The 13,540-nt window shown below is 36.1% G+C and overlaps 1 protein-coding gene across 2 annotated transcripts in view; it reads left to right on the top strand.

Annotated features, from left to right (window-relative positions):
- Positions 1-2,127: 2,127 nt before the first annotated feature.
- Positions 2,128-13,540, top strand: part of MTTP (microsomal triglyceride transfer protein) — a 48,242-nt gene continuing 36,829 nt past the window's right edge. Inside the window, exons 1-3 of one of the 2 annotated variants that reach the window (XM_032261538.1) lie at positions 2,128-2,386; positions 8,576-8,763; positions 10,326-10,469. In XM_032261538.1, the coding sequence (XP_032117429.1) occupies positions 2,326-2,386; positions 8,576-8,763; positions 10,326-10,469 (393 nt within the window). In that variant the 5' untranslated portion in view covers positions 2,128-2,325. Of the gene's footprint in view, positions 2,387-8,575; positions 8,764-10,325; positions 10,470-13,540 lie in introns of those variants that run through there. The other variant, XM_032261539.1, reaches the window with a different exon arrangement.

Genomic DNA, 13,540 nt, shown 5'->3' with positions numbered 1-13,540 from the left:
CTAATATGTCAAATGACTGTTGTAAGAATTACTATAAAAATTTAAAGTGACTAACAAAAAGTATATAATAAATTTTCCAAAGATGGCAGCTCTTGTTTTTTTTACTATGCTTTGCTTCTGCCCTGCTTCACATGTCATGTGAAATAGCTGGTGAGTTTTAGGAGGTAGTGCCCATACTTGCACAGTGTTTGCTGTGCTTGATCAACAGAGTAACAGAAGAGAATACTTCTTTGATACACATAGTTCACTGAATTTGGAAAGGGTTTGGCATTCTTATTTCATCTGTAATGAAACAATCTCAAGAAGTCTTTTCTAAAATGTCCTTGTAAAAAGAAAAAAGTTATAAGTTTATATTCTATAAAAGGATGATGTTATTTAAAACCAGCAGAAACAGCTTTATTTGAACATCTTATGTTGAAAGGACTACTTAATACAGTGACTCATAGGAGCTTTCTAGTGGAAATCAAATGCTCAAATGAAATAGAATTTAGTTTGTTAGGCAATAATGATATGTCTTTTATTGGTTGGACTCTGGTAAACACCTGACAACAAATAGTACTTTACCCGAAGGACACGTATCATACACCACATAGTCTAGCCACAAACGTTAAAGGTCTTATAACTGTGAGCTTCAAATGAAAATGCATGAGGACAGTTCTCATACAATCAAATATGATAGAAACTAGCCTTTAATTTAAATAAATATATAAGTAAAGTTCAAGTGACTATAATGGTTTTATGTCCCTAAGTATGTATTACAGAAATTGTGGAAACCTGTAGCACTCTATTCAAATGGAAAGCAACAAAGCAACGTTCACATTACCTTGTATTCATAATCCCTACAATTCACAAAAACTTACGTTTCTTTAACAAAGCTACTTTTCTGTTTAACTCCAGGAAAACTTCGTATTTATCACTCTAAGGTGATATTTCCAACCAAACAATTTATTTTTGCTAGGTACTGTAGCTGTGTATTTTATACAAAATTTGTGATAGCAAATAAAATTCTAATCTCAATAGAGGATAAGAAACAATTTTCATCTTTTGCTCTTTATACAAAGATATAATTCAAGAGGAACTATGCTTAACTTTGTAGATTTTTAAATTTTAAATTTTGTTGTGTCCCTATTAAGTCTGCTATCTTTTAGCTAGATTGTCTTGAAGATTTAAGCTCAAGGTTAGGGTTTGAGAAAAGGGTTTTGAGAGTGACCAGGATAGATTTAAGAATTCATTTTATAATAAAATATGGTCCTAAATATTTTAAAGTACATTCAAATAGCCCTTTGGTGGCACATTTTTCCCTTCCACGCCAAAACATTCCCACATATTGCCTAAGCTACCTCCTTTTAGTAGGTTTTGTTCATATCAGGTCTTTCTCATGAGAGTTTCTAGGGACAAGAATTGGTTTAGTTAGTACGACCTTAGCCATACTAGGGTATTTAATTCTACAGAAGTTTTCTTGTTAATATTCTGTAGCAAAAGAACTAAAAGCTGGAATTCCTCCTCTTAATCTCTTCCTAGAAATGGGGTTCAGAAAGGACAGGACTGCATCCAGCCAGTTTGTGGACTCAGACAAATGTGTCTTGTCACAGACCACAAATAGCGGTCTACTACAAAATACTCAATTGGCTTGCTAGTATGCTAATGACAGACAATGCTGATTTGCTCCGACGTCATACAGTTTCACACATAGGAAGAATCATCTATGTTTCATGAAAGTTCTATCTACTTTAACATTATTTTGAAATGATTGGTGGTGGTATGACTTAATAGTTTAAATCCTGAAATTCAGAGTGAATTTTTTGTAATAGCATACAAATAGCATAAAAACATCAAAGATGTCCATACAAGAAATAATAAAATTTAGTTAGGTTTAGCTCAGTTTGAGAATCCTTACTACCCGCCCACATGGTATTGTAATGTGAATATTGGCAGTTAACTATTACTGGCATAATGATAATTATATATTACGCAGAAAGTTTTTTTCTTCAAATGTCCCTCAGTACTTCTGCATTTATAGGATGGTAGAATGGTTTGGTTTAGCGCTCAAACATGAAAACATTTCAATTTTCCTCATTGGGTTAAAAAAAAGGAAAAAGTGAGAAATTGGAAACTGCAGCCCACCTACGTTTAATCATTAATAGTGAGCCCTTCCGTGAACTTAGGTCCTGAGTTTGGAGTTTGGAGTCTGACCTTTCTCCAAAGATAAACATGATTGTTGCAGGTTCTGAAGAGTGTCACTCCCTCATTGGCTGCCATTCAGAGAGTCCACTTCTCAGTGACTCCTAGCTGGGCACTGGATGCAGTTGAGGGTCGCTGGTCAATATGATTCTTCTTGCTGTGCTTTTTCTCTGCTTCATTTCCTCATATTCAGCTTCTGTTAAAGGTAAGTTTGTGTTGCTTTTTGCTAGACTTTAATTTCAGTCTTTGGGGTGGGAGGTGGATACGTGCGTGTATGTGTTTGTGTGTGTGAATAGTCAAAGAGTTTCTAACTAAACTATCTTCAAAACCACGTAACGTTGGAATGTTTGTGAAAGCATGACTGAGTTGAAATGAAAATCAAATTCAAATCCCTACAAATGTTAAGAAAACAGAGGTTTCCTTTAGTTTCAGTTCCTCAGACCAGTGTGTTCTTGCTTCAATTTCTCATTCATGGTCTGTTTTTAAAAGGAGGAAAAAAGATGCCATCTATTGTTACCTGCTGCTGTTGGTCACACTGAATGCAGCTCCTTCATTTGAATTGTAAATGAGGATTTTTTTTTTTAAAACCCAGTTCTTAAATTTTCTTCTAGTTGCTTAGCAATGTGACATCAAGAAGAATTAGACCCAATGAAAAAGGCGTTTGATTTTGCCAAAGAATTATGAATGAAATGGCACAACATGTATTTAATTCTGTTACAATTCAAAAATGATAGAATTCATAGTGAATTAAAGGAAATTAAATTTTATGATATAGATTTAAGAAATAAGACATTATCTTTGGAAAAATAATGTTGCTGCTTACAGTTTCTATTTTAAGATGAAACTGATTTTAAAAATTCATACAAATTAATTCCATTGAAAGGGCAAGAGACAAACATTTTGTGAGGAATGATTTTCAAAAACTGTAATGTATTAACATAGAATCTTGTTTCAGATCAGCTAGACTCTAAACATCACATTTCCAAATGCTGTACTAGTAAAATGATCACTTTTTAGAGTTTTTAAAGAAGACACACTATTAGAAACAATTGACCCAACAACTTAGCATTATAGGGACCAATTTTAAAACCATGTACTCTAAGTAATTGATAGAAAACAATTCATTAATAAACTTCTCAAACGTGTTAGGGATAAACGTGGCTTTTGATCTTAAAGTTTGCCTCAGGATTTTTTCTATAGGAAATTTCCACATGAGGGAAAAAACCTAATCTACATTATTGGAGCAATAGAGGGTTAAATTTAAACCAATTCACCTAAGCAAATCACACTTTAGGTTCTTGAACTAAATAAAGATAATATTTTCACCAGTTTCTAAAATGTTTACTATTTAAACATACATTCTTACTTGGACAAAAGAAATTTTTCACAATGAGAAAAAGATTTATAAATTATATCTGACTGAGAGTTGTTATATAGAGAGCTTATTATTTCATCTGCCAAATAAACTGTTGAGTAGTCAAAATATGTGTGATTTTAATACCATAGTGTCAAACCTAATACCATTTTTGAGAAAAATAATTGAGGCATGGTACTTATGAGCTTCTCCTGTTTTCCCATCCTATAAACTAGAAAATTGGGTGATGTCATGTTTTCAAATGTACTTATAAAAGATTTCAATACACATATACACTAGACAATGGCATAATTGGGAAATGGCATATATGGGAAAATGTGATTTAGAATGTGATAGATAGCTACAGTTTGTTGTGTACAAGCTTAGTGGTACATCTAGATTTTTAAAGCTTGAAGCATATATAATTTAGGGGCCACCTTTGAGAAAAGACTATAAAAATACCTTACTATTGCAAAGGTTACTGAAAAAAGATATGGCAAGTGGAAACATTGCTAGGGTCCTCTTCTGGAGTCTTTGGAAGGATCCTGGGCAAGAGAGCTAAAGCTTCATTAGCATCATGGTACAACTTGCTTATACCGATATCATAAATTAAAAGTACATGACTTGAGAGCTTCTTTACCTAGATGGCATAACTTTTTGTTTTATGGTACCATGATTTAATGATAGATTCTTTGCTCTGGTAACAACTGACATTAATTAGCAAACTATTTGTGAAGAGTCTACCTTAAAATCAGTCCATTTAAAATGTGGAGATCCCATGCCTCATTGCCTCAAAACTCATCTCTAAACTACCAATGCAATTGTTTGGTAAATCCTCAGATCTGAGTGGATGTTGAGGGCAGGTTAGAAACTAACAAAAATTGAATGGCAGATTGGAATTTGAAGAGGGTGTTAGGATTACGATAGAAGATCTATATGATTTGCTGTGTGAACTTCTAAAGACTCAAGTTTTCCCCACCTTTTCTTAGTTATCCTTTGTAGTGGTCAGACTGTTTTCAGTGCCTTCTCTGGGTTTTCCTTGTATCGTACTTTAACCTTCTGTTTAATTTTGACACCTTTAAACATGCACACTTCCTTCATTTCGTCTTTCTCTCAATCCCTCACCTCATCCTTAATTTTTAGTCCAATTTTATTGATTATCTTCCAGTTCCTTATTGTTCTTACCCTTCATCCTATTTTTTTTTACTTCTGACCTTTAAGTTTTCTGTTGGGTTCATAAATGCTGTTACCTATCACCCTTATCATCATTGCACATCTCTTCAAACCTCACCATTAATTTATCTCTGCTTTGTCTTCTTGACTAAGCCAGTTATCAGTTTCTGTACTCATATAAATCTGACACATGAGTATTTAAAATATTTCTTGAAGATTCAAAACTAACAGTTGTTTTTAAGTTACTTAAAAATTCTAAATGCACTTAAAGGGCAAATTACAGAGATTCTGATTTTTTTTTGGCTAATATTTATTTCTGTTTTGGTTTTATATAATATTAGTTATCAAAAAATATTATTATAGATACTCTGAAGAGCAATATCCTACAAAAGGAATTAAGTCGACAATGTAAATGGGACATGCCCCAATGCCCAGTGTTGCCAGTTCTCTGCAAAACATCATTAGAGAAATACTTATGAAAAAGGAAAGTATAAGAAGAATGACACTGTAGCACAGTCCACGTCATTGAACCATTTTAGGCTTTATCTCCAGTTGAAAGAGGTAGAAAACAGTTTGGAGGGAAAAAGACCCATTCTTTCCTTTGCTTTACAATTTCCAAATCGTAGTCAAAAATTGTTTTATAGTATGGCCAGTAAAGTAGAGGTAAGAAAAAAAGTGAATAATGTAATAGTCTGGAAAGCTATGGAATTTAAGAAAAGTTACCTTCCTACAAATTTTTCATAGTTATTTTAATCAGGAGATACCTTAATGTAGTCCGCAAAACTTGGATTTTGGTAAATTTAAACATCAAATCTGCATTATATTTACTATATTGGGTTGAACTTGGAGGCAACTTCTATCTGCAATCACAGAATGCTTACTTTTCAGAATTGTTCTGAGGATTAGATAAGACAACATGTGGAATTTGATAGGTGTCATAAAAAGAAGGCCTCCTGACCAAAATACTTTTCCTGACCAGAAAGCCAGTGTTTGACACTGCCATAGAGTCCCCATTTAAAATGCAGAAGAGTTAGAGATAGGAGGGAATCCCAGCCTCCATCCCCTTGAAGGATTTTCCTGACTTTCTTTGCCTTCTGTATCTCACACCTCAGCTTCTGCCTGACCTGGAGTTTGGACACAGCTTGGTTTTGTGTATACACATTTAAATCCTTTCATACTTCCTTCTCCAGACTCTTTTGATTCCTGTGAAAATCCTTATCTCTTTTCTTTGAAGGTATGACAGATTATGTGACTTCACTACTGAAAACTCTCCAGCAGCATCCCATTTCACGCAAACTCCCCAAATCTTCCTGCCACCCATAGGTACCTCCTTGACCTCATGTCCTTCACTGTATCTTTTACTTATTCAGTTCCTGCCTGTTTGGTCTCCCTGCTCTTCCTCGTTATGCCTGCAGGAGCCCTCCTCAGGGCCTTTGCACTTGCTGTTTTCTCTGTGAGGGAAAGGGGTAGAAAGGGTAGGAGTTGGAGGAGGGGGATGCCCTTCCCACAGGTATCCATGTGGCTCAATGAAAATCTTTGCCCAAAATATCACAGGTATCCACGTGGCTCAATGAAAATCTTTGCCCAAAATATCACCTTTCCACAGAGGTTTTTCCCTCAGCATCTCCATTCCCTTTCCTGCTTCAGTTTTCTTCATGAGCACTTCTAACATACTGTATAACTTGCTCACGTATGCATTTTTTTATTGTCCTTCTTCATCAAATTTAAATGTAAACTCCATGAGAGCAGAATCTTTGTCTGATGGCCGGATGTGGTAGCTCATGCCTGTCATCGCAGCACTTTGGGAGGCTGAGGTGGGCAGATTGCTTGAGCTCAGGAGTTCAAGACCAACCTGGCCAACAAGGCAAAACCTTGTCTCTACAAAAATATAAAAATTAACTGGGCATAGTGGCATAAGCCTATGGTTTCTACTACTCAGAAGGCTGAGGTGGGAGGATCAACTGAGCCTGGAGATGAAGGTTGCAGTGAGCTGAGATCGCACAACTGCACTCCAGCCTGGGTGACAGAGTGAGACCTTGTCTCAAAAAAAAAAAAAAAAAAAAAAAAAAAAGAAAAGAAAAGAAAGAAAGAAGAAGAAACTTTCTCTGCTTGTTAACTGGTATAACCCCAGAGCCTTAAAATGTGCTTACTATTCAACAGGTACTCAGTATATCCTAGTTAAATGAATGAATAAATTCCTAGCTCACTGCCTAGGAATGGAAAAGAATTCAACCTAAAGTTTTAGAAATATATAGTATAGGTAAGAGCATCATCTTTAGAGAAAGACAACTTGTATTAAAATCATGTCTCCAGCTGGACATGGTGGCTCACATCTGTAATCCCAGCACTTTGGGAGACCAAGGCGGGTGGATTCCCTGAGGTCAGGAGTTCGAGACCAGCCTGGCCAACATGGTAAAACCCCGTCTTTACTAAAAATACAAAAATTACACGGGCGTGGTGGCACATGCCTGTAATCCCAGCTACTCAGGAGGCTGAGGCAAGAGAATTGCTTGAATCCGGAATGCGGAGGTTGCAGTGAGCCAAAATAACACCATTGCACTACAGCTGGCCGACAGAGTAAGATTCTGTCTCAAAAAAAAAATGTCATGTCTCCATGATGAATTACCTGGGTCATATTAGGTAAATTATATAGTTTCTGTATCTCCTCAGTTTCTTCACCTAAAAAAATGAGACTAATAATGGTGTCTACCTCATTAGATTTTTATTAGGATTAAATAAGTAATACACATAACATGCAGATGATGTATTTTTGACCACCATTTCCTCTGGGCAAGTACATGCTGTTGTAGATAGGAGAGACAGTGAACAGATTGTTACTGTGTAGGTGGGTAAGGATGTTTCAGAGGTTTTCTTAATTTTTTGGTATTGCAAAGTAGTTTATGCTGTCACCATTCTCGGCTGCTTTGCTTCTGGTCTAGTCACCCCAAACCCTTTTTCTGTATGTCTCCCCATATATATATTTCCTGAGAGAAAAAAGAGTATGTTGGTCTATTACAAGAATAAGGCAAACTGAAGTCTTTTTTAACTACCTCCTAAGAGCCATAGATAGAAAATACACAAAAGGAAAAAACTTTATGTGACCATAAGTCATCCATGGGAAAGACTTGCTCCTTGGCATTTCTTTGGGTTAGATAAACCGAATTGGATAGTGTGTGAACTCATTTATACATCAGTTTTCTTGCCTCACTGTACAGATTTGTATACTATTTGATCTTTTAAAATTACCCCATGCCAAATTTAAGCCTGCCCTAAGATTTCATGTAGTGAAACATTATTTTGTTTAGGCACAGCTGATTTAAAGTTACATATGTGCAACCCTGAGATGTACCTTTGTACTAAAAGTTTGCTAATTACATTAATAAATGAACTGAAGAGATGTTCCTTAAATATTAAAAATATCCAAATTAAAGAACTTCCTTCTAACCTCTAAAATTACTTTGGCATTGATCTGCTTGCATTTAAATAATATGTTAATTACAAATGGCTCATATTAAATTTATAAAGCAATTCCTGGTGGGTCCTCTACTTAAGTTCATATTCATATAATTAAGAGAAATACAATGGCATTTAAACAAACAAAAAAATCTATAGTTTACCCATGGCACTGTCTGTTAATTGATTTGGAATGCAAACTAAGATTCTCTGAAATGGGACCTTGTTTGTTTGTTTATGTGTTTATCTATGTTTTTCAAGCCAATAATTTCAGCAGATGAATTAGAACCATGTTTGAATCAGTGAATATTTACCAAGCTTCCTGAGCCCCACTGTGGTAGAGGAATACACTGATGGTGCCACAGCATGTTCCCTTACAATGAAAACTTGATAGGTGTCACTGTCTTTATGCAGGTCACACAACTGGTCTCTCATTAAATAATGACCGGCTATACAAGCTCACGTACTCCATTGAAGTTATTCTTGATCGGGGCAAAGGAAAACTGCACGGCAATGTGGGCTACCGCATTTCCTCCAATGTGGATGTGGCGTTACTGTGGAGGAATCCTGATGGTGATGACGACCAACTGATCCAAATCACGGTGGGCATTTTCTACCAGATAAATGCAAAGATTAGTTGTCAGCAGTTTTTGAGAAGTGTACCATTTGACAGCACTTGTTTTTTTTTTTTTTTTTTTTGAGACGGAGTTTCACTCTTGTTACCCAGGCTGGAGTGCAATGGCGCAATCTCGGCTCACCGCAACCTCCGCCTCCTGGGTTCAGGCAATTCTCCTGCCTCAGCCTCCTGAGTAGCTGGGATTACAGGCACGCGCCACCATGCCCAGATAATGTTTTGTATTTTTAGTAGAGACGGGGTTTCACCATGTTGACCAGAATGGTCTCGATCTCTTGACCTTGTGATCCACCCGCCTCGGCCTCCCAAAGTGCTGGGATTACAGGCTTGAGCCACCGCGTCCGGCCAACAGCACTTGTTTTGAATTCTTGATTATACATCCGTTTCGTTTGTTATCTATCACTAAAATAAGCAGACCTATGTATTCGAAGGTTTTGATGATGAAAAGTGAACTGATCTTTCCAAATTGTTGAAACAGACCAATAGAAGGTATATATTGGTAACCGACCAGAGTATGATGTTCAATTCTATGCTAGAGTTTTTTCAAAATGTTCTGGGAGAGAAGGGTCAAGAATCCATGTTGTATGAAAAACAGTTGAGACTGCTCTAATTCAAGAGGAGATCAGTTAGGAGCTTCCTGCATTCCTTGATAAAACAGGTGGAATTTCTGAAGAGAGCGTAAACCTACTCTGTATTCTTCCTGAGGAAGGAAGCAAGTACTCCCCTGGACGACAATGTTTGGTCAGTTAAAATGGTTTAGATTTATGTGTTCAAAAAGGAGGCCAAATTAGATGGTCTGTGGGGCCTTTTCCAATTGTAATATATGGTGATTCCCTTATTTGCTTCTCAAGAACGCAAAGGTAATAGATTTCTTTAGTAAAGTCAGTTATTCTTCTGCATCTTAGTGTGAAATAGACACACAGGGCAAAGTACTTAGATCAAGTGTCCTTTATAATGAAGTGTCATAGCAATACATTTACAAGTGGTCTTTGCTTCTTTGGATGTCCCTAATTGCTGTTGTGTTTTCCAGGTTGGATCAAAGCATCAGCATTCACCTCTCTGAGCCATTTCTCAATACAACAGTAAACTATTGTCCAGAAAACATTATATTCCTCCTTATTCAGTAATTAGACTTTATTTTTACTTATACAGATAAGGTAGAACGGGGCAGGGTTTCTTTCCAACAAGTGGTAAAGAAAGTGAAGTGATCAGGCAGACTGCAACCACATAAAACAAATGAAAAGTGACAATGATAGGAAAGAACCACGTTCAAGTCACAGTTATTTTAAGACTAAAGTCACAGAGTTCTTTAAGTATTGCTATTTTGGCCTTATTAAAAAACCTAGTTTTTAAATACCTTCTCTATTCTTTTAAAGTGCGTGGCAAAGTCCTGTAAATCTGAACTGAAAAATGACAGAAGAAATTGTGGCCAACTCTGTCTGTTCCTTTACCATTTTATGTTCTGAGATACGGTGATGAAGACAGACATAGGAAGTTTTTTTTTTAACAGGTTTCTTTCTGTTACTCCAGATGAAGGATGTAAATGTTGAAAATGTGAATCAGCAGAGAGGAGAGAAGAGCATCTTCAAAGGAAAAAGTCCACCTAAAATCATAGGAAAGGAAAACTTGGAAGCTCTGCAAAGACCTATGCTCCTTCATCTAATCCATGGAAAGGTAAAGGGGCATTAAGGTTCCACATCTTTTTCTCCAACTTCGTATTTTTCTTCCCCTTAGTAGATATTATTTTGACGTAATCACATTATAACTATGTTTATGGTAAATGGAATTTTTTCAAGAACTAAAGAGCTGAGGTTGTAAATTAAATGTTTCCAAACTAAATCAATGCCCTGAGTTCCCTTATATTTACTAGCCAATTTGTTTCCTATTTTTCTGGAAGTCTTTATGGTAGAATCAAGTATTTTTTTATGGATGAGAGGCACTATCAAAAGGTAAATTTCTTATCAAGTTATAAGGGATTACAAAGATAATGTAACAAAGCAAGGCAACACAACATGATTGGATAAATTCAGGAAAGGAGACAAATTATGAGACTGAAATGATCTGAGATTAGTAATATTGATTTGTTATGAGATTATTAATATCTGGCTAAAGTACAGGGTTAAAGCTTAAGGGTACAACAAGTCTAAAGTAGAGGTCTTTTTTTAAAGCTTCTGGAAATTATTTTAAAAATATGACATACATTTTATATGTTAAAATAACGAACACTTTATAATAGCTATTTGAAAATCTGTTTTAAAGATTCTATAAGTATGCATTCCTTATGGCTTGATTCTAGTAAATTAAAATGGTCTTAATAAATTTGGAATTGAGAAACAATTGTGATCAGTGAATTATTAGGCATTACATATGTGGGTTTATGAAAATTACAGATAGTGTGTTGACGTACATAAAAATGTGTCAGTAAAGATGAGAGCTCAATTTTAGAAACAAAAGCAGGAAAACAGAAAGGAACATTATAGTTCTAACTGTACATCTCTAAACTTTAACTTTCTAAATTCAAAATAAAGATAAACTGATATTTATCAGTATACTGATAAAGTAATACTTTATTTATTTTCAACTAAAGTATTTGAAAACAAATACTTTGGACATTTCAGATATGTATATTGCTAATCACGATGCACATTTTTATGTGAAGTACTAAAAATTAACTCACAAGAAATCTTGTGTTTTCACCTCTCCTACAACCAAATATGAATCACTATCCTCAAGAATGCTTTCTCGCCGGGCACGGTGGCTCACGCCTGTAATCCCAGCACTTTGGGAGGCCGAGGCGGGTGGATCACGAGGTCAAGAGATCGAGACCATCCTGGTCAACATGGTGAAACCCCGTCTCTACTAAAAATACAAAAAATCAGCTGGGCATGGTGGCGCATGCCTGTAATCCCAGCTACTCAGGAGGCTGAGGCAGGAGAATTGCCTGAACCCAGGAGGCGGAGGTTGCGGTGAGCCGAGATCGTGCCATTGCACTCCAGCCTGGGTAACAAGAGCGAAACTCCGTCTCAAAAAAAAAAAAAAAAAAGAAAAAAAAAAAAAAAAGAATGCTTTCTCTTCTCCACTTGTCAGAATACTTGCCATGTTTCTGACTGCCCACATGCCACTTCTGTCATAAAGCTTACACCCTTCCAGCTAGCTGGAAATAACCATCACTCTTCAAAATACTCTTAGCACTTTGCAGCTCACTCAGGACACTTATCACTTTCTTTTTGGTCATTTGTGTTCATTGCTAGATTTTGGGTTTTGGATAGAAAAAATTCCAATTTTCAGCCTCTCCCCTTCACCTCCATGCTCTTCCACTTCCTCCTTCCCCAAAGCACCCAGAATCATGCCTTGCACTGAGTATTTTATGAAGCCTTTCCCAACATCTTTCCAAACCCCTGAGCCTATTTCTATCAAAGTATTTATCACAGTGTATTGTCATTTGCTTTTTATGTCTTGTTTCTCCACATTCAGAGTAAGTTTCTCATGGGCAGAGTTGTAGCTTTGTCTATTCAGCAGCTTGCTCATAGTGGGGACTCAACATAGATGCTTCTAAAATAAGTGATGAATAAGATTATGTGGAGTTCAACTGAATTGAACTTTGAGAAAGGTTTTACTTATTGTTTACCTAATAATAGCTAAAATGTACTGAGCACTTACTGTGTGCTAGGTGCTGACAAAAAGCATTACACAAATTGTCTCTTTTATTCTTATAATGGCCCTGAGCAGTAAGGGCTGTCTTATCACCTTCTTGTGATAGATGAGAAACTAAAGTTAAGAGAAGTTAGGAAATTTGCCTGTGGTCATACAACTGGCAGGTGGTGGAGTTGGGATTTGAAACAGAGTCTATGCTCAAACTTCTATGTCTACTGTCTTCCAGCTGGAAAGTATTTGGAGATATGCCTGCCTCTTTGGTTGACTTATAGTGTTCTTTATTTATATCATGAGATCAGTTGATTTATTTGATTTTCATATGGCTCAATTTTGTTAACCCCGTGAAATATTATTTTCTTCTCTGAGTTTCCAATGTGGCAAGACCCTTGAGTTCATAGATATTATTTGCATTTATAGTCTTAATGACAATCAATCATTTTATAGCTCCTTTGGTAGCAGCTGAGTACAAAGTCTTCTGATACACACATGAAAGGACTCAGTACTCTCACTGTTCAAAGGCTAGGACGGAACTGCCACATCATTATTTTAGTAACGCCAATGGGCCAATTCTCGAGGAGCTATGATTTGTGATGATTTAGTGTAACCACAGGTTAAAGTACGTCACCGTATCTTTCAAGTATATAGGAAAGTATTTGTTGGAAAATACTTAACAATGAAGACTAAGAAGCCAACAGGAAGTTTCGGCCACGTCACTATCAGAAAGATCATTAAAATCATTTCAGTATACTATAAGAGAAATTATGGACAGACAGAGTAAACTGCAGATGGGCTATTTTCTTAGAGAGCATTTTCTATTGCAGGCTCAAATTAAGTTTTGTTCCCTGAAGTTTCTGTGCTTTCAAGGATGCTCATCAGCATGTAATTTTCATCCTTCCAGAACTCCCCCTCTCTCCCTTTCCCATCTGAGGCTCTCATATTTACATTTTAAAAGAGAGTCCATCAAAATGCTTAGATACATATTCATTGCACATTTTCTTTTTTCCATGCCCACTCATCTTCCGTACATAAGTGGGCATGACTCTAGTTTTGTCTACAAATCATTAAGTTGGAAGCATGATAGTTATCTGATT

The sequence above is a fragment of the Sapajus apella genome, unplaced genomic scaffold, assembly GCF_009761245.1.
Source record: "Sapajus apella isolate SASKATOON/1434 unplaced genomic scaffold, GSC_monkey_1.0 scaffold124, whole genome shotgun sequence".
NCBI classification, from domain to species: domain Eukaryota; kingdom Metazoa; phylum Chordata; class Mammalia; order Primates; family Cebidae; genus Sapajus; species Sapajus apella.
The sequence above is the reverse complement of the archived record's forward strand: the minus strand, read 5'-3'. Positions and strand labels throughout refer to the sequence as shown.